Source organism: Peromyscus leucopus, chromosome 23 (assembly GCF_004664715.2).
Source record: "Peromyscus leucopus breed LL Stock chromosome 23, UCI_PerLeu_2.1, whole genome shotgun sequence".
NCBI lineage: Eukaryota > Metazoa > Chordata > Mammalia > Rodentia > Cricetidae > Peromyscus > Peromyscus leucopus.
In genome coordinates this window covers 11680767-11701236 of record NC_051082.1, presented here as the reverse complement: position 1 = coordinate 11701236, position 20470 = coordinate 11680767, and the positions used below count along the sequence as shown (strand labels likewise).

The 20470-nt window shown below is 54.4% G+C and overlaps 1 protein-coding gene across 1 annotated transcript; it reads right to left on the bottom strand.

The window, feature by feature from the left end:
* Window positions 1–10943: 10943 nt before the first annotated feature.
* Lhx5 (LIM homeobox 5) lies at window positions 10944–20128 on the bottom strand. The gene is made up of 5 exons (XM_028878788.2): window positions 19582–20128; window positions 17372–17595; window positions 16422–16699; window positions 15570–15735; window positions 10944–12186 (listed from the first exon to the last, which is right to left on the bottom strand). Exons 1-5 carry the CDS (start codon window positions 19752–19754, stop codon window positions 11819–11821), a joined length of 1209 nt encoding a protein of 402 aa, XP_028734621.1. The 5' UTR covers window positions 19755–20128; the 3' UTR covers window positions 10944–11818.
* Between the last annotated feature and the right edge of the window lie 342 nt (window positions 20129–20470).

Genomic DNA, 20470 nt, shown 5'->3' with positions numbered 1-20470 from the left:
GAATTTTGCACTGAGGCCCAAAAGCAACCAAGAGGAAGGGGAAGGGCCCCAGTAGCAGCACATGCAAAGGTCCTGGGGCAGGATTATAGTCCCTCGGCCCCGTGCCCAGATTAGGACTCCCTCTCCATCTTGAGATAACTTGACCATTGAGTGGACAAGGTGGTGAACTCCCCCCCCCCTTAGATTCAGAACCCCTTATAGGAGGGTAAGGTGGACCCTTGGCAGCTAGAGGGGTTGGCCGCACACAGTTTGGGGTTGCACCCTGCCGACCGGAGCCTTTGTGTCTAGGGATAGGTGGGCTCACGGTGGATGGCTGACCTGCTCACGAAGGGATCTGAAACAGCAGGCATCCGCTGGGTCTCCAATCAGGCCAGTTTCTGAGGACCCAGACCCATGAGCAGCCTCCCAGCTTGGTTTTCTTGCCTGTGCCTTCCTCGGCCCTCCGGCTACAAATCACAGCCGGGACTCTCCTCCTCTGGCCCCGTGGTCTAAACGGAGCCCTCTCCCAGGTCTCACCTGCCTCTCCCCTCTCCAGTGTTTGTGCTGTTTAAATTCCACCAAAAATGTCACGGGCGGGCTCCGCGCCCGGCTTCCAAATTCCCTGATAAATCCAGCGGTTGGCAACCCCGGGAGAGGCTTTGTGCAGCAGGGAACCCCATAAATCACCCACTGCCACTCCGGCGTGGGCAATATCTTATGTAAAAAGGTGTTTCCTGGGAGCGCCATGGGCAGGAGAATCCTATTACAGGCCGCCCCATTAATTATAGAGAGTCAAGCAGCCCCTTTCCTGCGATTTTTTATCTTAAGTCCGAAAACTGATTGCCGTCCCCAACCCTTCCCCGCCAAAAAGACCGAAAGAATAAAATCAGTGTTTGAAGAACAAATGGCCAAGCTGCTCCCTTTACAGTCGGAGTGGGGTCTCTCTTATTCCTCGGAGGGTGAAAGTGTGGGGGACCTTGCTGGGCCTGGTGCCGTCTAGTGACACCCCAGTCCCTGGAGGTGGGTGTGATACAGGAGGGGAACTGAGGCTGCGCTCAAGTCGCACAGTGTGGGCGATTCTTCTCAGCTGTGGAGGTAGGGTGAGAACACACCAGGCTGGGTGATGGAAGACCTGGGTTCAAATCCTACCTCTATTTCTTTTAGATTTCCTCCCACCTAGTGGGTGGATGAACCCCTCAGAGCCTCGGTTTCTTCTTCTGCTGTGTCGGAAGTAAGATCTGGACGGCTGCCTGGGGGCGGTGGCACACACCTTTCATCTCAGCACCCAGGAGGCAGAGGCAGGCGGGTATCTGAGTTCAAGGCCAGCCTGGTCTACAGAGTGAGTTCCAGGACAGCCAGGGCTACACAGAGAAACCCTGTCTGGAAAAGAAAAAGCAAACAAAACAAAACAAAATAAAAATGTAAAAGAATGCAAAAACGAATAAAAAAATATATCATTGTAACTGGGGCCTGGACTTATGACCTTTCTCACCCAACCCCAACTCAGGCCAAGTAGATTCGCCCATTCTTAAAATGTTGCTGGCTTGTTCACTTTTCGTTTCAAAAATGTATTTTAAAGTTAATTTATCTTGTTCTTTGAGTTTTTTTTTTTTTTTTTTTTTTGTGTGTGTGTGTGTGTGTGTATGTGTGTGGCATCCAAAGCCGGCATCCCTAGGCCAGGGCAGGGAGCACCCTCCAAAATCTAACCTCCCTGGTGCCCTCCCCTCTCCTTTTAGATAGGGTCTCACTACGTCGTGAAGCCTCAAACTCACCATCCCCCTGTCTCAGCCTTCTGAATTCTGAGATTGCAGTTGTGTGCCCACCCCCACACTTGGTGTCACCCTCTTTTTTGGCCACCCGCGGTTATTACCCCTTCCTTCTCATGGTTACAGTGTCTCTCTGCACAGCACAGTATGACCAAATTGTCCAGACTGTATCCCCATCCAAGGGACTGTCCTGTGCACACACGGTGGGCAGATCCCTGGTGAGCAGTTGAATGAATGAATGAATAAGTGAATGGAGAGAAGGCTGGGGGCGGGGCTGGTGGAGGTCTCCAGGATTTGCAGCTGTGACCAGAGAGGGTGAGTGACCTAGATACATACAACACAGCACAACTGTGCCAAAGTCAGTCTCAAATTGAAATGTCACAGGCCAGATATGTCTCCAGTTCTGCACGGTGGGACACCCAAGGGCCAGCTCTCTGGGCAGACACATTCTCGAAATGCCATCCCTGGCCTATGTTATCTCCCAGGGGCTTGCCCATCCATGCAACATCTAAAGATTCTTTGGAAAGGTTTTAGGTGTATGAGTGTTTGCCTGCCTATGTATCTGTGTACAACATGCATACAGTATCCTTGGAGTCCAGAAGAAGGCATTGGATCCCCTGGAACTGGAGTTACTGACAGTTGTGAGCTGACATGTGGGTGTTGGGAATCGAACACAGGTCCTCTGCAAGAGCAGCCAGGGCTCTTAATCACTGAGCCATGTCTCCAGCCCCCTACAAAGCATCTCCTATAGTCTCATCCATAGATCAAATCTCCACAGGCTTTGGGAAGAAAGCATCATTTCTACAGAAAACTGGAAAGTGGAAATAGACCTTCCAGGAACTAGGCAACCATGTGATTAGATACAGGGAGTGTGGGGAAGGTTACTTTGTAGCTTTGAGACAGTTCCCCAGCTGAGAGCCCTCTGGATGTTTGGTAAGCAGGTGTTCCCGACACTCTGGACACAGTGTCAACACCAGGGATTCGCTTCAAGCAGCCAGAAGGCTCAGAAAATAGAGAAGTGAGATTTCCCGGAGCAGGCTGCCGGAGCCCAGTTGTCCAAAGACCGGCCTAGAGGCCTCACAGGATACTGATTTTTTTTTTTGGTTTTTCGAGACAGGGTTTCTCTGTGTAGCTTTGCGCCTTTCCTGGAACTCACTCTGTAGCCCAGGCTGGCTTCGAACTCACAGAGATCCACCTGCTTCTGCCTCCCGAGTGCTGGGATTAAAGGCGTGCGCCACCACCGCCCGGTGATACTGATTTTTAATGTCAAGGATCCAAAGCAGGAGATTGAACAGATGGCAGTTGTCGAATGATGCTGTAAGTGGAGGTTGTTATCACTACCAGGTCTTGGGTCCCTTCATGAAGGCTCTGTGATCAGGCTGTAATATACATGGCCTTGTTGAACCTTGACAAAGACATTCATTTGTTTGTTTGTTTATTTGAGATAAGGTATCGCTACACAGCTCTGGACATCTTAGAACTCACTCTGTAGGCAAGGCTGGCCTCGAACTCACAATGATCCAGCTGCTTCAGCCTCTTGAGTGGTGGGATTGAATGCATGCACCACTACACCCAGCAATCTCATTCTATATTCTCTCATACTTTTCTTTCTCTCCCATTCTCATCCTGTTCCCCCCTCCCTTTCTTTTATGAAGCAGGGTTTCATACACCTCACCCCAGGCTGGCTTCAATCTTGCAGGGTAGCTGAGGATGATCTGGAACTCTTGATCCTCCTGCTTCTGCCGCAGTGTTGGGATTCCAGGGTGTCACAGCAAACCTGGTTATACAACGCTGGCTATGGAAGCCAGGGCTCTGTGAGCGCTCTACCTACTGAGTCCCATCCCCGCCTGGATTCCCATCTATTTCTGAACCAAGAGAATTCACCTCAGAAGATTTTACTCCCGTGAAAGAGAGATGGTTGGGATTCGAACTCGATGTCGGGATGTGCACGAGTAATCTGATGGCCATGCCTCTGGTGGCTCTGGACCTCAGAGTCTGCAATGCCCCTCCCCTCACCCCCGAAGCTGTTGCCCTGGATCCCGCCACTCCATGGGTCACGCTTTGAACAGCAAGAAGCTGGCAGATCTGGCCTTTGATCCAAAACCACTGTAAAGTCTTCCTGAGAATTTAGGGCACTCTTTTGTCCTTCCTTGGTTTCAATTTCACCCCTGGCCAAGAGTTAAAGGGGCTCAGAGGTTAAGAGCACTAGCTGCTCTTCCAGAGAACCTAGGTTCGATTCCCAGAACCCACATGGAGGCTCACAACCATCTGTAACTCCAGCAGCCGGGGATTTGATGCCCTCTTCTGGCCTCTGTTGGCAACTGCGTCCATGTGACAAATTCAGAGAGAGACATAGAGAGAAATAAAAACAAGAATTAATCTTTAATGAGAATATTAAAAGTTGGGCAGTGGGGGGTGCATGAATTTAATCCCAACACTCAGGAGGTATCAAATATCCCCCTACTGGAAGATTCTATGAAGGGGGGGTGAGAGGGCTCAGGGGTTTACTGTATTCGATCCTCACATGAGGAAGGACAGGGTTACCACTCTGCCACACGCATGCTATAGCACTTGAGCACACACACACACACACACTCACACACACATTTAATTAAAAAATAATAGCATAACTCTTAAATAATAGAAAAATTGAGAGGAATTTAAATGAAATGTATAATAAGAACCATACCGATGCTTTCTACATCATCAGGAAGCCATGGGCGCACGATGAGGCATGGGGTGTCCCTCCAAAGTCCTCAGGATCCCAGTCCCCAGCGCTGGGGTGTGGGCAGATGGAGACAGACCAGGCTCCCAGCTTGAACTTAAGCAGGAGGAAGTGTCTGGGGCACGGCTGGAGCCAGGCTGCCTGCGGGGTCGGAGGAGAAGTTTCCGTTCATCACAGTAACGGCCCATTTGCAGTGATCGGCTGCGCAGGTGTTAATAACGCTAATGGCATAGGAAGGGGAACCTGGCCACTCGGCCGAGCAGGAGAAATATGCAGAGGAGCACCCGGGTTCACATAAATCAGCCGTGCGAGGCGCGGTGACTGAGGCAGGACTTAAAATTCCAGTCAGGGGCCTGGCGTTCTCATCATCAGAGCCGGAGAGGGGATTTATCCTGTTTATATGTTTTTACTGCATGACAAGGTTGGAGAGCAGAGCTCTCCATAGCCATTCTGCATTTTAAATATTAGTCCTGAGGATGGGGAGGGGTCAGCGCTAATGCTCTGGGTGGCAGGATGGGGGACAGCGATGGCAAAATTGCGGCACAATGTGTTTGGAGCTCATGTGGCTTAACTAATGTCCAGCGTCGGTCAGAATTTAACTGCCCAGGGTCCACGTGTTTCTAAGGACACTGGAGGACAGGTGATGTCTTCTTCTTCCAAAGCTGGGACACAGCCAGAGCTCAGTTCACCTCCTTACCTATAGGTGTCTTAAAAATTATTTGTGGTGGTGGTTGTTTCTTTCTTTCTTTCTTTCTTCCTTCTTTCCTTCCTTCCTTCCTTCCTTCCTTCCTTCCTTCCTTCCTTCCTTCCTTCCTTCCTTCCTTCCTTCCTTTCTTTCTTTCTTTCTTTCTTTCTTTCTTTCTTTCTTTCTTTGTTTTTCGAGACAGGGTCTCTCTGTGTAGCTCTGGCTGTCCTGGAACTCACTCTGTAGACCAGATTGGCCTCAAACTTACAAAGATCTGCCTGCTTCTGCCTCCTGAAGCAGTGCTGGGATTAAAGGCGTGCACCCCCAATCCCCAACTTTTAATATTCTCATTAAAGATTTAATTCTTGTTTTTGTTTCTCTCTGTGTCTCTCTCTGTATTTGTCACGTGGACGCAGTTGCCAACAGAAGCCAGAAGAGGGCATCAGATCCCCGGCTGCTGGAGTGAGCCTCCATGTGGGTTCTGGGAATCGAACCCAGGTCCTCTGGAAGAACAGCCCGTGCTCTTAACAACCTCTGAGCCATCTCTCCAGCCCCTTTAACTCCTGGAAACTTCATTTTTGAATTCAGGCGCTGAAGAGGCTGCTGGACATTGACAGAGAAGACATCAATGGGATGAAATGGGCAGGGGGTGGGTGGTAGAGAGGGAGAGGATGAAATGGGGAGGGTTGAGAAGGGGTCGTCCTCGTGACCTTTGGCCTTGGTGACTCCCATATGCTTTGTCCCTTTGGTTAGCTGTGTTGACCCCTGGAGGGGATTTTAAACAAAGTCCAGTCACATTTCTACCAGCAATGGCTCTTTCAATAATCTACGCCCCCCCCCCCACGGTGCTGGGCATTGAACCCAGAGCCCCGCATGGGTTAAGCAAGAACTCTATGACGGAGCTCCTTGCTGGTGTCTTGTTTGTTTGTTTTGGTTTTTGAAACAGAGTCTTGAACAGGCTGGCCTTGAACCTGCAACCTTCCAGCCTCGGCTTCCCAATTAGCTGGAATTAGGAGCAAGTAGTTGGGATTATATGCATGTGCCACCATGCCCAGCTAAGAGTCCCTTTTATTGCAGCTGGATTTCATCTGTCCATCTATTTATCAGCATCCATCCATCATCCATCCATTCATTCATCTATCTGTCCCTTTATCTCCATGTATCTACCATCCATCCATTCATCTATCCTTTCCACTGTTCATTCATCCATCTACCAACTGTCTGTCTGTCCTTCCCTCTGTGCATTCATTCACCCATCCACTCATCCCTCTGCCCATCTGTCTCTCCCTTCACCCAGCCATTATCTATCCATCCATTCATCAATCCCACTGTCCATCTGTCTCTCCATGAATCTATCCATCCACCCACTTATCGATCTGTCCATCCATCCATCCATCCATCCATCCATCCATCCATCCATCCATCCATCCTGCAATGCAGTCTTGTAGGCAGCTGTTCTGGGCCCCATTCTGGGCTCAGGGACAGCACAGACTCTCCAGCCCTCAACTGAACTCCTGGATCTGCCCATTCTCCCTTGCGTGGCTCCAGGGAGCTCACTGCACCTGCTAGCTCTGGGCCTCCTCCTACAAAGTGGGGGTGATGACGCTTACCTGGAAGGGGACTGATGCCCCCCGAGGAAGACACTAGCTAAGGGGTTAGTTGGAGCAGTGTTGCACTTTAGTCCAGTACGCTTGGGGGGTTCCTAGGAACCCCTGGGGAACTTGATGAATGTGAGGCCTTTTGGGGCTTCACTCTGGCTATGGGTGCTGGGGACCAAGACACATGCATTTTTAGCAGGTGTCTTCCTCTGGTTCTACTTCAAGAAATTAGTCATGGGTTCTAGGAGACAAACGACCCTTCCCAATCTCCCCTCCCCAACTCAGCCTTTCACAGACTTTGCTCTACCTTTGTGGCCCTGGACCGCTCCTGGCACCTGCAGGACACTATCTTGGGGCAGGTGGGGGCGGAGTTTCTCCTTCCTGTGGTCCTGGGCCCTGAGGGCTTCTGGGAGGCTAAAGTGAACTCATAAGAGTAGGTAGGGGTGGTTTGGGCCAAGTAAGGCTTTCTTGAGAACTTCTTTCTCTTTAAGTTGGCATGTGTGTGTGTGTGTGTGTGTGTTTCTGTATGTGGGTGTGTACTTGTATGTGTGAATGAGTGTTGGGAATGGGGTCTGAACACAGGAACCAATCCCCCCGAATCTTTCTCTTCAACCTCCACCACACTCCTCGGATGAAATCGCCCTCAACCCATTTCACGGTAGAGCAAACTGAGGCTCAGAAAAGTGCACAGTGCCTGGCCTCTGGCTCCTCAAGCAGATACCTTTGGGGACCCAGAGCCCCTCATTGAGCAGGCTTCTAAAGGTCCTTTGAGATTCTGATGGGCCACTGCATTGTTTTGTCATCCTCTGAGTAAGGGCTGTCTCCTGCCCTGGGATGTGTGCACCCACCTGCCAGGACACAGTGTGTGTGTGTGTGTGTGTGTGTGTGTGTGTGTGTGTGTCTCCACATGGATTAGACACTTTAGGTATGCTTGTGGATGACCACATGCTTGTGGGTACATGTATGCGCATAAGCTATGCGTGCATGTGTCTCCATGTCCTACCATGCAGGCACCTTCAGGAGCATGTGTTTCCTGAAGGGGCTAGTGTGTGTGTCCTTGAACCCCTGTCTGCATGGTGCTTCTCTTGGTGCCCACGTGTCTGCATGGATACGTGTGGCCCCTGCATGTCTGTCTGTGGTGCATTTGCACGTCTGTGTGTGGATATCCACCCAGGAGAAGGGACAGGAGGGTGGCCCCCATGTGAGCTCTGCCGTCCCCACAGGTGGACAGGTGGCTGGGGGATCTGAGCAACAGGAGACCCAGTCTCTGCCCTCTCGAGTCCCCTCCTCCCCGCCTCTCCCTTTCCCCTTCTCTGCTTCAACCATTTTCCCCACCTCCTACATGCTTCCTCCCTCCCTTTCCTTCCTTACTCCTGAGCTACAGATTCACAGCCTGTCTTCAGAGAAGCAAGGAGTGAGTCCTCCCTACCCCCAGCTTCCAGTACCATTTTAAACAGGCCTCTTTACAAAACTCACAGAGATGGGGGGGGTGCTATTTTAACAGCCCTCCCCACGCCCCCGTACAGTGCTTCTAGAATCTACCACAGCCAGGGCACCCTAGAGGAACAGAAAGAGAACTTGACATATGTGTGAACTGAGGCTCACCCCCCCCACCTCTGCCACTCCCCAGCTGTGTGACCTTGGGCAAGTCCCTTGACCTCTGTCAGCATCCTGATGGGACAAACAACACCTTCCAGAACCCTCGCAGAGAAGTCGCTGTGGAGGGTGTTTATTCGAGGGCTGGTGAACCAGCAGGCGCTGGGCAAAGCCTGATAGGTTTGCTTAAAATCCAAACAACAAAACCCACACACAAAAAAAACTAGGACGTTCATCTGGTCAAGGAACTACAGACTAAACATGGCTCTGTCTAGAGCACTGGTTCTCGACTTTCCTAATGCAGCGACCCTTTAATACAGTTCCTCATGTTGTGGTGACCCCCCCCACCATAAAATTATTTTCATGGCTACTTCATAATTGTAATTTCGCTACTGTTATGAATTGTAATGTAGATATTTGATATGGGACTCCCCCCAAGGGGTCATGACCCACAAGCTGAGAACTACCAGTCTAGAATACATTCATGAACTTGGAGGATGCTCTGAGCCAGCAGGTGACTCCACGGCTCTGCACCGGACACAGTCCTGGGTTTCAAGGGAGATAGGAAAAAGGCTGGAGGACCCGCAGACCCACCTCACCACAGTGCCTGGCTTTCCGGGTGCTGATGAGCTTTTCTGCCCTTTGTTGATCTGAACTCTCTGAGTTCTCCACATTGAGCAGCTATCTCATGAAGATCTGAGTGCTGTTGGCCCAAGGGGGCGGTTGGTCGCTTTGCAGGAATCTTCTGAAGGCCACAAGGACAACGGAACAGGTTCCTGTCCCTGGGCCCATTTCAAGTCGCTCATACTGCCCACCCCCTCTCTGCTCCCACCCCCACCCCACCCTTGCTAAAGTGGGCCAGCTCCCTCACCTGAGCTTGAGTGACAAGGGATCCAGAGGCAGGGCACTACCATTCACTTTCATATCGTTTCTGTCTTTCACATCCTGTCAGGCCTGAGTTGGAAGGGAACGGAAGAATCAGTCTCTCCAGCCCCATTTCTCCAAGTCAGGAAACTGAGGCAGAAAGGAGAGAGAGTCTTGTTTTGAGGTGTGGCCTCAGGCCTCCTAAATCATATTCAAGGGGCCCGACATGCAGCTCAGCGGGGAGCGTGCTTGCCTAGCATGCATGAAGTCATGGGTTTGATCCCCAGTACCACACACATTAATCAGAGTGGGGGCACGTCTGTAATCTCCGTGCTAGGGAGGTCTTGGCACAGGTTCGAGGCTAGCCTGGGTTATATAGCAAGACTCTGTCCCCCAAAACAAAACAACCACAACAACAACAGCAACAAAAGTCACAGCCAGCCCTTTTTCTAAAGACAGCGTATACTTTGTTAGGCTTGGAGAACCACAGGTCCACTCCCCAGGGCCCTTCCACCCTGGCAGCCTTACACGTGTGACTGTATGCTTTTGTTTGCCGACACCTGGATTTAAATGCAGCATAAACAGGGGTGAAACTAGAATCTCACCACCCCGTCCCCCCTCTCTCTCAGGTCTCTCTGTGCAGCCCAGGCTGGCTTAGAACCCACCAGCCTCCTGCTTCAGCTTTCCAGATGTTGGGGTTACAGGTGTGCACCAGCCTATTCATTGCCCAGTCATCTTGGAGGCCTGCCGTGTGCCAGGCTGGCTTGTGATGGGCATAAAAGCAGGAGAGAACATCCTCCACCATAGGAACGCTCAAAGTGGGGCCAGCAAGAAGGTTCCATGGGTAGACGCGCTTGCTGCCAAGCCTGATGACCTGAGTTCTATCTTAGGGACCCATCCGGTGGAAGGAGAGGGCTGACCGCCAATATGTTGTCCCCTGACCTCTGCGTACACATCATGGCACACACATACACACACAATAAAAAAAAAAAAAAAAAAGAAAGAAACCACCAGGGGCTCATCAGTAAAGAGCACTGGCTACTCTTTTCAGAGGACTCAGAGGACCCAGGTTCAATTCCCAGCACCCACATGGCAACTCACAACTACCTGTAACTCCAGTTCCAGGGGCTCCGACACCCTCACACAAATGTGCAGGCAAAACATCAATTCACATAAAATAAAAATAAATACGTCATTAAAAGAGAGAGAGAGAGAGAAACCACCCAATAAGAACAAAAACCAAAACTAAGGCCCCCTAGGACAGTGATTCTCAACCTTCCTAAAGCTGTGACCCCTCAGTACGGTTCCTCATGTCATGGGGACCCCAACCATACAATTATTTTCATTGCTACTTAATAACTGTAATTTTGTTATGGTTATGAATCTTGACGTAAATATCCATGTTTTCCAATGATCTTAGGTGACGTCTGCCTAAGGGTCGTTAGACTCCACAGGGGTCGCGACCCACAGGTTGAGAAACACTGCCTTGGTGGCTGGGGGGAGGGATCTTTATACCTGTCACATTGTGCTGTTGGGACATCTACCTTGACTCTCAAGACACTGAATAAAAAAGACCACACAGAGCTGAGGGAGAAAAGAATTTTTTTTATTAATCTTTCTTTTTTTAAAAAAGTTGATTTTTTTTGTTATTTTTTGTTTTTTTGTTATTTTTTTGTGGGTTTTTTGTGTGTTTTTTTTTTGGTAAACCTCTTTCTGGCTCCCCTCCCCGACTCTGCCCCACCCTCCTCTTAAAAATATAAAAATGTCCAGCCCCAGATAACTAGAGTACAATAAATAAACAGTAAACACAAAAACATACTTTATTTGTTTCTTCTTTATACAAAATAAGGAACCTAGAAGCGTCCGACTTCCAAAAAAGTATAGTACTGTTTGTCCTGATGGCCCAGCCTCCAGGCCCCGGGCAGGGAGAGTAATCCCTGGGCAAACGCCCAGCGACTTGGCGCCCGGCTCAGGGGCAGAGCTGGGGTGGGAGGGTTCGAATCCTGCCCAGACCCTCAGGCTCAAAGTATGGAGGAGCAGGGAGTTGGGCCAGGCTGGCCCTGGTCCTGACCGCTCAGCTTCCTAGACAAGCTGACCTTGAGCCTCACGATTGGCCACCAGGGGGCGCCAACTCGCAGGTGGATTTGTCTTCCAGCAAAGCCACCATTCACCAGCGGTCTATTTTTCTTCTCTGGCTGAGGCTTTCCTCATCTCTCTCTCTCTCCCTTTTTCAACCTCTCTCTTTCTTATCTTTTTTTTTTTTTTTAAAGAGAAAGAGTGAGAAATAAGATTTCACAATGGCCTCGGCTCGCAGGGAGGGGTAGCGCCACCGTCTCCGCTCCTTGGTTTCAACCCCCTCTTAGTTCAAAGAGGTGATGGTGGGCGGGGGTCCCGGGGAGGGGGGCGTCTAGGGTGTGCTTGGAATCTCGACCCTCCAGAATATTGACTTTGGTCCCAAGAAATTGCCCAGGCGCGCGCCGAAGCTCTGACGGGGGGTGGAGATGCGAGTTGCCGGGTGGGCGCGAACCCCAGAGACAGGACTCTCCGAGGGTGACCCAGGAAGCGTTCAGCGCTCCGTGGCAGGGGGTGGCCCGGCCCCTTGGCCTTACCAGACGGCCGCCTCGTTGAGCTCGGGGTTGGGATGCGACAGGGGTCCGCTGTAGCCGCTGGTGCCGCTCATGGGGAAGGGCGGGCTGGGCCCGCCGCTGAACACCTCTCCGGGCATGGGGTGCAGCGCGCCGGGCAGGCCGGGCTCGGGGCTGGGCGTGTCCGGGTGCGAGATCATGTCGGTGAACCTGGGGTTGTCCGCGCCGTGCGGCCCGGCCAGTGGCGGTTCCAGCGCGCCCAGCGGCGTCGAGCCGGGTCCCGACGCTGCCAGGAAGCTTGAGTCGGCTGGGGACTGAGCCTGCGAGGGCGGGCCGTGCGCGAAGAAGTCGTAGTTGCCTCCCGGGGCGTAGTAGTCGCTTTGGTAGTCTGCGGGAAGGGACAAGGGATAAGACGTGGCGTGAGGACAGACTGCTAGGGCCCGGCAAGGACTCAGGGACCTCGGAGAGGTGACCCGAGGGCGCAAGGGCCAGGGCATCCGGATAGGGCTGTGGGTATAGATATGCGTTGGGCGCGTGAGAGCGTGCCACTGACCCTAGGTTAGACCGAGACCTAAGGAGGTCCTCAGAGGCTTAGGGAGGAAGCCTGAGACCCAGCGGATGGAAGGGGACCGAGGAGGGCCACGGGTAAGGGCGGGGAGAGGCAGAGAGAAACAGCAAAGGCCTGAAGGCCGAGGGTCTCCAAGGGGGAGAGACACAGAGGTTACAAGGAGGCTGAGCAGTGAGGGACATAGGCAGCCAGGGAGGCCAGACTGGGGAATCTGGCCAGACAGGTTCCCAAACACACACGGAGATACGGGGAGAGGCCGAGAGGTGCAGAGCCACGGGGAGATCTAGTGAGAGATGGAGGGAGAGAAGGATCAGCATCAAAGGTGACAGGAAAGGTAGTGGAGGGCGGCCCCTGTCACCTCACCCCGCACAGCCAAGTCCACGCAGAGGTGAGAAAAAGCAAGGACAGGAAGAGGGAGACGGAAAAATAAATAAATAAATAAATAAATGGATGGATGGATGGATAGATAGATAGATGGATGGATAAAGCCGCGGTGAGGATACGGATAAGCCCAAGAGAACTAGACAGTAGTAGACCAGGAATCGCCATCGACTTGGTGGCTGCAAGGCTTGGAGAGGATCGCGGGGACAAAGCGGCCGCCGCAGCTCTAAGCACCAAAGGGGTTCAGACCCGGAATGCGGCCCCAGAGGGGGAATCGGGGCCCGGTCAGCTGCCAGAGCGCAGAAAGCGTCGGGCAGGCGGCCTGGGCCCCGGGGCGCGCAGGGCGCAGAGCCAGGGGCAGCCTCAATATCTTCTGCTCCCCCCCCCCAGTCGAGCCTGGAACGGAGAAAGCCAAGCTCAGTGACTCTGGCCAGAGGGCCCGAGTTTTCAGGACCACTTGCGGTTTTCTGGGGGCGGGGGTGGGGAGGGGTGGGGAGCCTCGGGTCTCCAGTCTCAACCCGGAGGAGCTTGCTAGGACGCCCAGATCGTTTTTTGAAGTATTTGCGGACAGAGAGACCTTTGGGAGAGTTGACACAAATAAATGCACATTCTTCCCAGGGGTACAGGGACACACAGGCCAGGCGCTCACACCGCCGCAAGAAATTGCTTCTGCGAACAACACCCTCTGGCTTCCCCTCCAGATCGGCCCCTCCAGGATTGGGGTGCAGGACCCCAACAGAAGGAGCGCCTTCAGCCTGTCGGAGGGAAAACCCGCTTTGTACAGCGGGAAAACCGGCCGTCCCGAGGCCAGGATTTCTTCTGGAAATCCACTCCCCTTGTTCAGTTTGGGGTCCGAGTTCACAGACGAGTTCTGGATGTCCGGGTCACCCCCCGCTTTTTTTTTTTTTTTTTTTTAACCGAAGTCCTGAAACCTATCCAAATCGGGGGGTGGGGTTTGCCTTAAGACCTGCCTGGAGTGGAGACAGTTTAGGCCAACAGCTAAACACGGCCGCCAATTACTTTTTGGAAAAAAAAAAAAAAAAAAAAAAAACCTCCAATTCCATTCCGCCCGAAAGTTTGGGAGGTTGAGAGAGACGAATGTGGGGGCCCTCAAAGGAACGGAAAGGGAGCGCGCTGAGCAGGGAAGGCCGCGGCCCTGGAGCCGTGCGCGCCGCCTCCGCCCATATGGCGGCCGGGCCGGAGGTAATTGGAACAAACGCTGTCTGAAAAGGGTACAAAAGCCGCAGCTGAGGCTTTGTCCGAGCTCCCACGGGGAGCCGCAGGCCCCGCCACCCGGCCCCTTTCTCGCCCGCTGCCGGCCGCCGCCACCGGGATCTCCCAGTGCGGATTAGGCGGGGCTGCTGGGCTGGGGGTTGGGGAGTCCTGCGCCCCCATCCCGTTTTCGGAGAAAAAAAAAAGGGGGTTCTGGCGTTTTTGTACCCCACCCTGTCCCGCAGGCCTTCAGAGAGAGGGGTTCTGGCAGGATCGGTGAGGGATGGGCTGGTCCCCCTGAAAACCTTGATTAATTACTCAGGTTGGGGCAGGGGTTTTCAGGCGGGTACCGCCCCCACTATCTCTGGGCTCCGGGTTGAGATTTTTTTTTTGTGCTGAGGACAAGCTAGGCGGAAAGATTACACGTCCTAGGACACGCCCATCACCGTACGGTTCCGGCTCCCCCCAACCTGGGACCCCCGCCACCACGTTAAAAAATCACCGTTTCACATATTTTTTTTGCCAGCAATTTCCAGGGGCCTCGGCCTTGTGGGCCGATTAACTTCCCGGGCTTCCGCACGTGGAAGTCCGGCCAGGGGTCCTCTTCCTTTCTACCGGGTTGCCTGGCTTCCTTCGCCTTTCCACCTCCGCATTGTCCCCGAATCCACATTTTAAAGGGAATTCACTTCTTGCCTCTCCAACTGGGTTAGGAGACCCAAGCCGACCAATAGCTCAGGGCCATTGGTTGGAGACTCCCGGTGGCTCCGCAGATTGGAAGGCTCGGGACTCCAGAGAAGTGCATCCTCCCTACAGAGACCTCTGAGACCGGGACTGGGGCCGGCTAGCAACTCCCCCTCCCCCAGGGAGCGGGCCAGGCCGGGGAGCTGGGAGGAAGATGGGGTGCTGGGGTGGGACAGCAGTCCGGGAGAGCAAGAGGAGAAAGGGCCAGAGCAAGCAGGCTTGAGTCTATTAACGACGTCAGGAACCTGTCTGTGCAAAGCAACCGGTCATTCTCCCTAGACTCAAAGATGAGTCCGGGGCATCATCTCCCCCTACCCCATTCTAGATCAACCCCTTTGCTTGGACCCGCGTGGGCCCTAGATTCATACAAGCGTTTGAGGTGTCTGTAGCAGAACAGAATTGCTTGCTGCCTTTGAAGCTAGCTAGCTTCGGGAATGCAGGGCTGCTTCTCCCCCGTATCAAGCTGATGGGGTTCCAGCCTTCCCTAAGCTCACCAAGCCACCGGCAGTGGGTAATGGAAGGTAGGCCATTTGGGCGGTGAAAGGTACTTGGCGTTTACCGGCACTGTCCCAGTATGATCGGGCAAGTGTGAGGGGAGTGGACCGTATCTGTGCATGCTCGGCTGCCACGTCTAGGTCTCATTGCGAGCGGGTGTGTGTGAGTCCATGTGTCCCGTGTGGGTGTGCCTGTTCAGGAGGTACCTGTAGGTGAGTAGCCTATGCTAGTGAGTCTGTCTAGGAATGGCTTTGTGTATTTCCTGCGTGGGTTTAGGAAAAATAAAAGCTGCCTTACTGTGGCCCCAAATGCTAGGAGGCCCAGAGTAGCTGTGCGTCCGGGCGAGTAGTAGAGCGTCCCCAGGCGCCCCTTACCTCCGTAGTAAGTGTACGGGGTAGACCCCAACATCTCAGACTCGTCCAAGCGGCCGCCCAGGGGACGCATGCGCCGCGGACTCCGGAAGAAGGCGTGTCTCCGGGCTCCCAGAGCGCTCAGCTGTTTCATGCGGCGTTCTTTGGACCTTCGGTTCTGAAACCACACCTGGGGTGAAGGAAGGGGCTGTGAGCTGGAGGTCAGGAATGCCCTCCCCCGCCCCATCTCCTGCTGAGGCTGGCCCTGCTGGGTCCTAGCGCCTTGGGCACACCATAACTCCCCCGAGGCGAGGGCTGGGCCGGATTAGTCCAGGAGGGGCGGAGAGGGGCTTCGGCGAACCAGCCAAGGGTGAAGGATTTCGCGGACCCGTGGGGTGACTCATAAAGACCCCGGCTTCCTGGTCCTCGGCTTGCCCGCGGTCTGACGGCTTTATAAAGACCTCCTGCCCCTCCAGGCCCTCGCCCACGGCTACAGAGCCAGGCTCCAGCCGACTGTCGCTTTGCCAACGCTAGGGCGCGAGGACATTGCCCCTTTCTGGGCTTGGAGAGAGGAAGGAAGGGGTCCTGGAGGCCAGAGAGACTTAAGCCATTAGTTGATCAGGGTGCGGTGAGGGGGGTGGACGGAATTCAGAGAGATCTGGCGACCTCGTCCAAAAAAAGAAAAAAAAAATCACATTGCCAGGACAGTGGGACCTTAACAAACCTTTTGGTTTAAAATTCCCCGCCTCCAAAGGGTGCCCTGATGGCCCCAACCAACTTCGGGTGCACCGACTGTCCCTGAGCGTTCTAAGGCTGGGCTGCCCGACAGGAGGCACTCCTGCTGGTCGGGAGGGAGGTCAGGCCCACCGGCTGTACCTGAATGACCCTCATGTTGAGGCCGGTTTCCTGGGCCAGCTGTTCGCGGATGTGGCGCGTGGGCTTGGGCGTGGCCGCGAAGGCCGCCTTGAGCGTCTCCAGCTGCTTGGCTTTGATGGTGGTGCGCGGGCCGCGCCGCTTCGTGCCGGAGTTCTGTTCCTCGTTCTCGTTGTTCGCGGTCTCCTTGTCCGATGAGGTCGAGTTGTCGGTCTCTTTGGGGTCGTCCTGTAACGGGTCCTGGAGGTCCGGGGACAAACTGCGGTCCGTACAGGATGACACTGCGGGGGGGCGGACGGATTGGGGACAGGACAGCGGCGTCAGCGCGATCTGTCTCCAACTCTGAAACCCGTTCCTGAAGACCCAGGCTCTCTGCCTCGGTTGCGGGGGGGGGGGTTCCCTCCCAAAGCAGGGGCCACCCCTCCCCCGGACTTGGCGCCCACCCACTCCCTCCAGGCCAGGCTCGATTTGAAAGGACCTTCTCAGCGCCACCCCCCCCAAAGTCGAAAGTCGGAGACTCCCGGGGAAGCGCGGCACACCCTCTGGAGAATCTTTTCTTCAGGAGTGGGGACAGAGAAGGGTATACACACTGTCCCCTCTCCCTCTCCCCCTGCCCCCGTCTCTCTTTTCTCCAAATAGCTAGGAGCCTGCCGATCCTTCTAAAATTTACCGGAACCTCAAATAACACTGAAGGGGTGGTGGTGGTTGGATTTCTTTGCAATTCTAAATTGAGGGGAGGGGAGAAGAGCCTGGCTGGGGGTTCCCCTCTAGAACTGGCTCTTGTCTCCCCAGCCCTGAAGCGCCCCCCCCCCCAGCAGATGAGTCCTGGGCTGAAGTCAGCCCGGCACGGGGTGGCGGGATGACGGGGTGACGGTTGAGCGTGCCAGGCTGGTTGCTAGAGTCCAATAGCGCGGGGAGGAAGGCTGGGGAACGGCAGAGGCCTCCTTCCATACCTGAGTTGAGGCTTCCCTCCTTGAGGCTAGAGGAGCTCAAGTAGTCGTCTTTGCACACAAACTTGTTTTCGTCGATCACGTAGAGTTCCTCTCCCGTGGACAGCTGTTTGTTGCACACCATGCAGGTGAAGCAGTTGAGGTGGAAGACTTTGCTCCGGGCCTTGCGCACCAGGTCGCTGGGAGAGATGCCTTGCGCGCAGCCCGCGCACTTGGTGCCAAAGCGCCTGTGGATACAAGGCGCCTGTCACTGTGAGGTGGGGAGATGGGCCTGGTGTCCAAGTCCTCTTCAGTGCTGACCTCTTCCCACCCACTCTGGCTTCCCAGACACCTCTATTCCCACATCTGTCACCGTAGAAGCCTAATTCTGGTCTCCCTAGTCAGGGCTGGTTTGGGGCCAGGTGGTCCTGCTTTTAGTGTGTTGATTCAAGCTTTAGGGGGCCCGTGCCTGGAAGAGCTGGACGAGCAGCCTTGAGACAGGCCAGGGTTCAGGGTGTTCCAGGATGTGTCCCCCTGCCCTCAGGTCCCCACCAAATCTGCCTTGGCTGTCTCAGGAGCCCACAAAGGATTTAAAGCCTGTAGGCTAGGTTTCCATCCTTCTTAGCTCTGCCTCCTGGATTGGGAAGCGGGTGTCCCGGATGGGACCACCACGGTCTGTCTTTAGCGGTGGGGTGGAGCATCTGAGCAGAAATGAATACCCCAGAACTTTCCTCTAGCTTCTGGTGCTACCTGGGAGATCTGCTGGACACCCCACCCCCCACCCCAGGAGCTGGGGACAAGAGGCTCTCAGGGGAGTATATTCTGGAAACAGGAAGTCAGTTTCTGCACACACACACACACACACACACACACACACACACACACACACACCCTCCTCCCCCATCTCTGGCCCTGGCAGGCATCGGGAAAATTGGGACAGAAGCTCATCTCACGTCCTTCTCTGCTAGGACCTGGGATCACTCCAAAGCCCCGTTGGTTTCCTTTCCTCTAAACCAATCCCTGTACTTACTTCCTTGGGGTCTGGAAGAAAGTACCCTCATCCTCCCCCACACAATAGGTACAGGAAGGGTGTACAGGCTGTGTGGGGAGGAAGAAGAACACTCAGAACCTTGGGGGACCCCCTCCCCATACACTCACACCTATGTCTCTAAACAGAGTGAATTTGGGTGACATTGATATAGTGCGGGCATTAGAGACCATAAGTCACTTTTGGCCTTATCCGGCAGCATAATTGGCTATATACACCTTATCAAAAATCATTAGGTGCTTTGCAAGCATGCCACATTAGGGGCATCAGGGCCTCCGGGGCCGGGGAGTTTACACGTGTAAAGGCTCGGCTGACATTTTCTTCTATTCAAATTCCCAAGTGCCCGGCCACTGGGGCAGGCGGCTGCCTTTCTCCTCGGCTGAGCTTATCACGCCCCCTCAGTGCCTTAAATTCAGACTCACAAAGCCAGTCAGGGTGCCCGGTGGAAGCAAGCAGAAAGAGCAGCTATGGAAAACACCACAGGTCTCTAGGCTGCCCCTTAGCATTTCCCACCTGGGGAAACTGAGGCCCACAGAGGCACTGGGTCCTGGCTTGCCTGGGGTGGTTGTGGTGGGACATGGGGGCTTGGGAAGGGAGGTGATACATCACAGAACAGACCTGCTGATTCTCAGCCTCCATTTCTTCAGTGCTTTTCCAACTAGGGAGAAAATGGATCAGGGGTGGGGGGTGGGGGACAAGGGGAAGGTTCTCTGTCCCTCATCTCTAGAAGAGCCCTCCCTGACTGAGGCCTTTTGGAACTGGGAAGTTTCTGTTTGTCCTCAGATTACCCTCTGGGCTCAGGGTTACTGTTGGGAACATGAAGCCCTCAGCTGCTCAGAACTCCTGGAGCACCTTTGGGATCTAGGGACATGGGTCCTGAACCTTCTGTCCCAGGGACTCAAGGGGAAAGGGGCCGGGAGCAAGTTGCTGGCCTTCCCGGTTCAGCCATCTGGCTGCTTTCTGCTGTCTGTCAGACCCCAAGGTGAGGCCGACCAGCCACGTCCTCCTTCCTCGCCTCAGCTTCTCACGAGGAGGAGCCGACGACGACAGGGCTTGAGGAGGGCAGAGGCCTCTCTGCCTCCCCCTCTAAGCTGGGATGGGTCTCCTGGTCCCCCAGTTCCCGAGGTGCCCGGGTAGAAATCCGGCCAGCCAGTGGTAGGCAGCAGGGCGCGGCGGGGCCTCTTACCTGAAGAAGTCGTTTTTACAGTACAGCTTGCCCTCCCTGGAGAAGCACTTCTCTGAGAGGTTGGTTTTGCACTCGCAGCATTGAACACATTTGATATGCCACGCGCGGTCCAGCACGTTCAGCAGAAAGCGGTCGAGGATGGGCCGCTCACAGCCGGCACAGTGCACCATCATAGCCGCGCGCCCCGGGGCGGCTCGGGCCGCCTCGTCCTCCTTGGGGCCCCTGGGCCCTTAGGGCCTCCCGGTCCCCGCTGCAGTGGCTTTCAGCCTCCCTGCTCTCTGGGCCTCGGCAGGGACAAGTCCCGTAGGGATCAACCAAGATTTCGCGGGGTCAAGTCCTCCGACGCTCCTCGGCCTGGCGCTGCGCTGCCCAGAGTGGCGCGGAGGGCGGCGGCGGTCACAGTCTCATGCCACGGGTCGCGCCCCGGCGCTCGCTCCAGCCTAGAGCAGGTGTCTTCGGCGGCTGCTGGCTTCGGCACTGGCGAGCGGCTTTCCCGGTTGACGGAGGCGCCGACACTTTCCCCCACTTTCAAGCGGTCCCGATCCTCATCTTTGTCTGGCCGCCGCCTAATTCGCGCATCCTTATTCAGATTTGGTGACGTGGTGCGGCACGTAGGGTGCCGGGCGGCCAATGGGCGCGCCGTGGCCATAGCAACCTCTTAAATTTATAGCATATCTAAATTGGCTACAGCGTTGCGGTCAGGACAGAGCAAAAAAAACAAGACATCAGTATTGCCGAGTATTTGCTAGTACCTGGTTCCGAGGCTAAGTAAGTATTTACCTTCCAGTTTGGGCCTGGAGGGGCGGGGGCGCGATCCGAAAACCGAGGTTCTTTTTCTCTCTCTTCGCAAATATTTTTTGGGGGCAGGGTTCCAAGGCCTAGTCAGGGA

Bases quoted from the DNA above. Each gene is read 5' to 3' on its own strand.
- Lhx5 (XM_028878788.2), bottom strand. From the start codon at position 19,754: ATGATGGTGCACTGTGCCGGCTGTGAGCGGCCCATCCTCGACCGCTTT. The intron at 17,596-19,581 runs GTAAGAGGCCCC...TTGTATCCACAG, and splicing joins TGTAAAAACGACTTCTTCAG to GCGCTTTGGCACCAAGTGCG. The intron at 16,700-17,371 runs GTATGGAAGGAG...GCCCCCCCGCAG, and splicing joins GGAGGGAAGCCTCAACTCAG to TGTCATCCTGTACGGACCGC.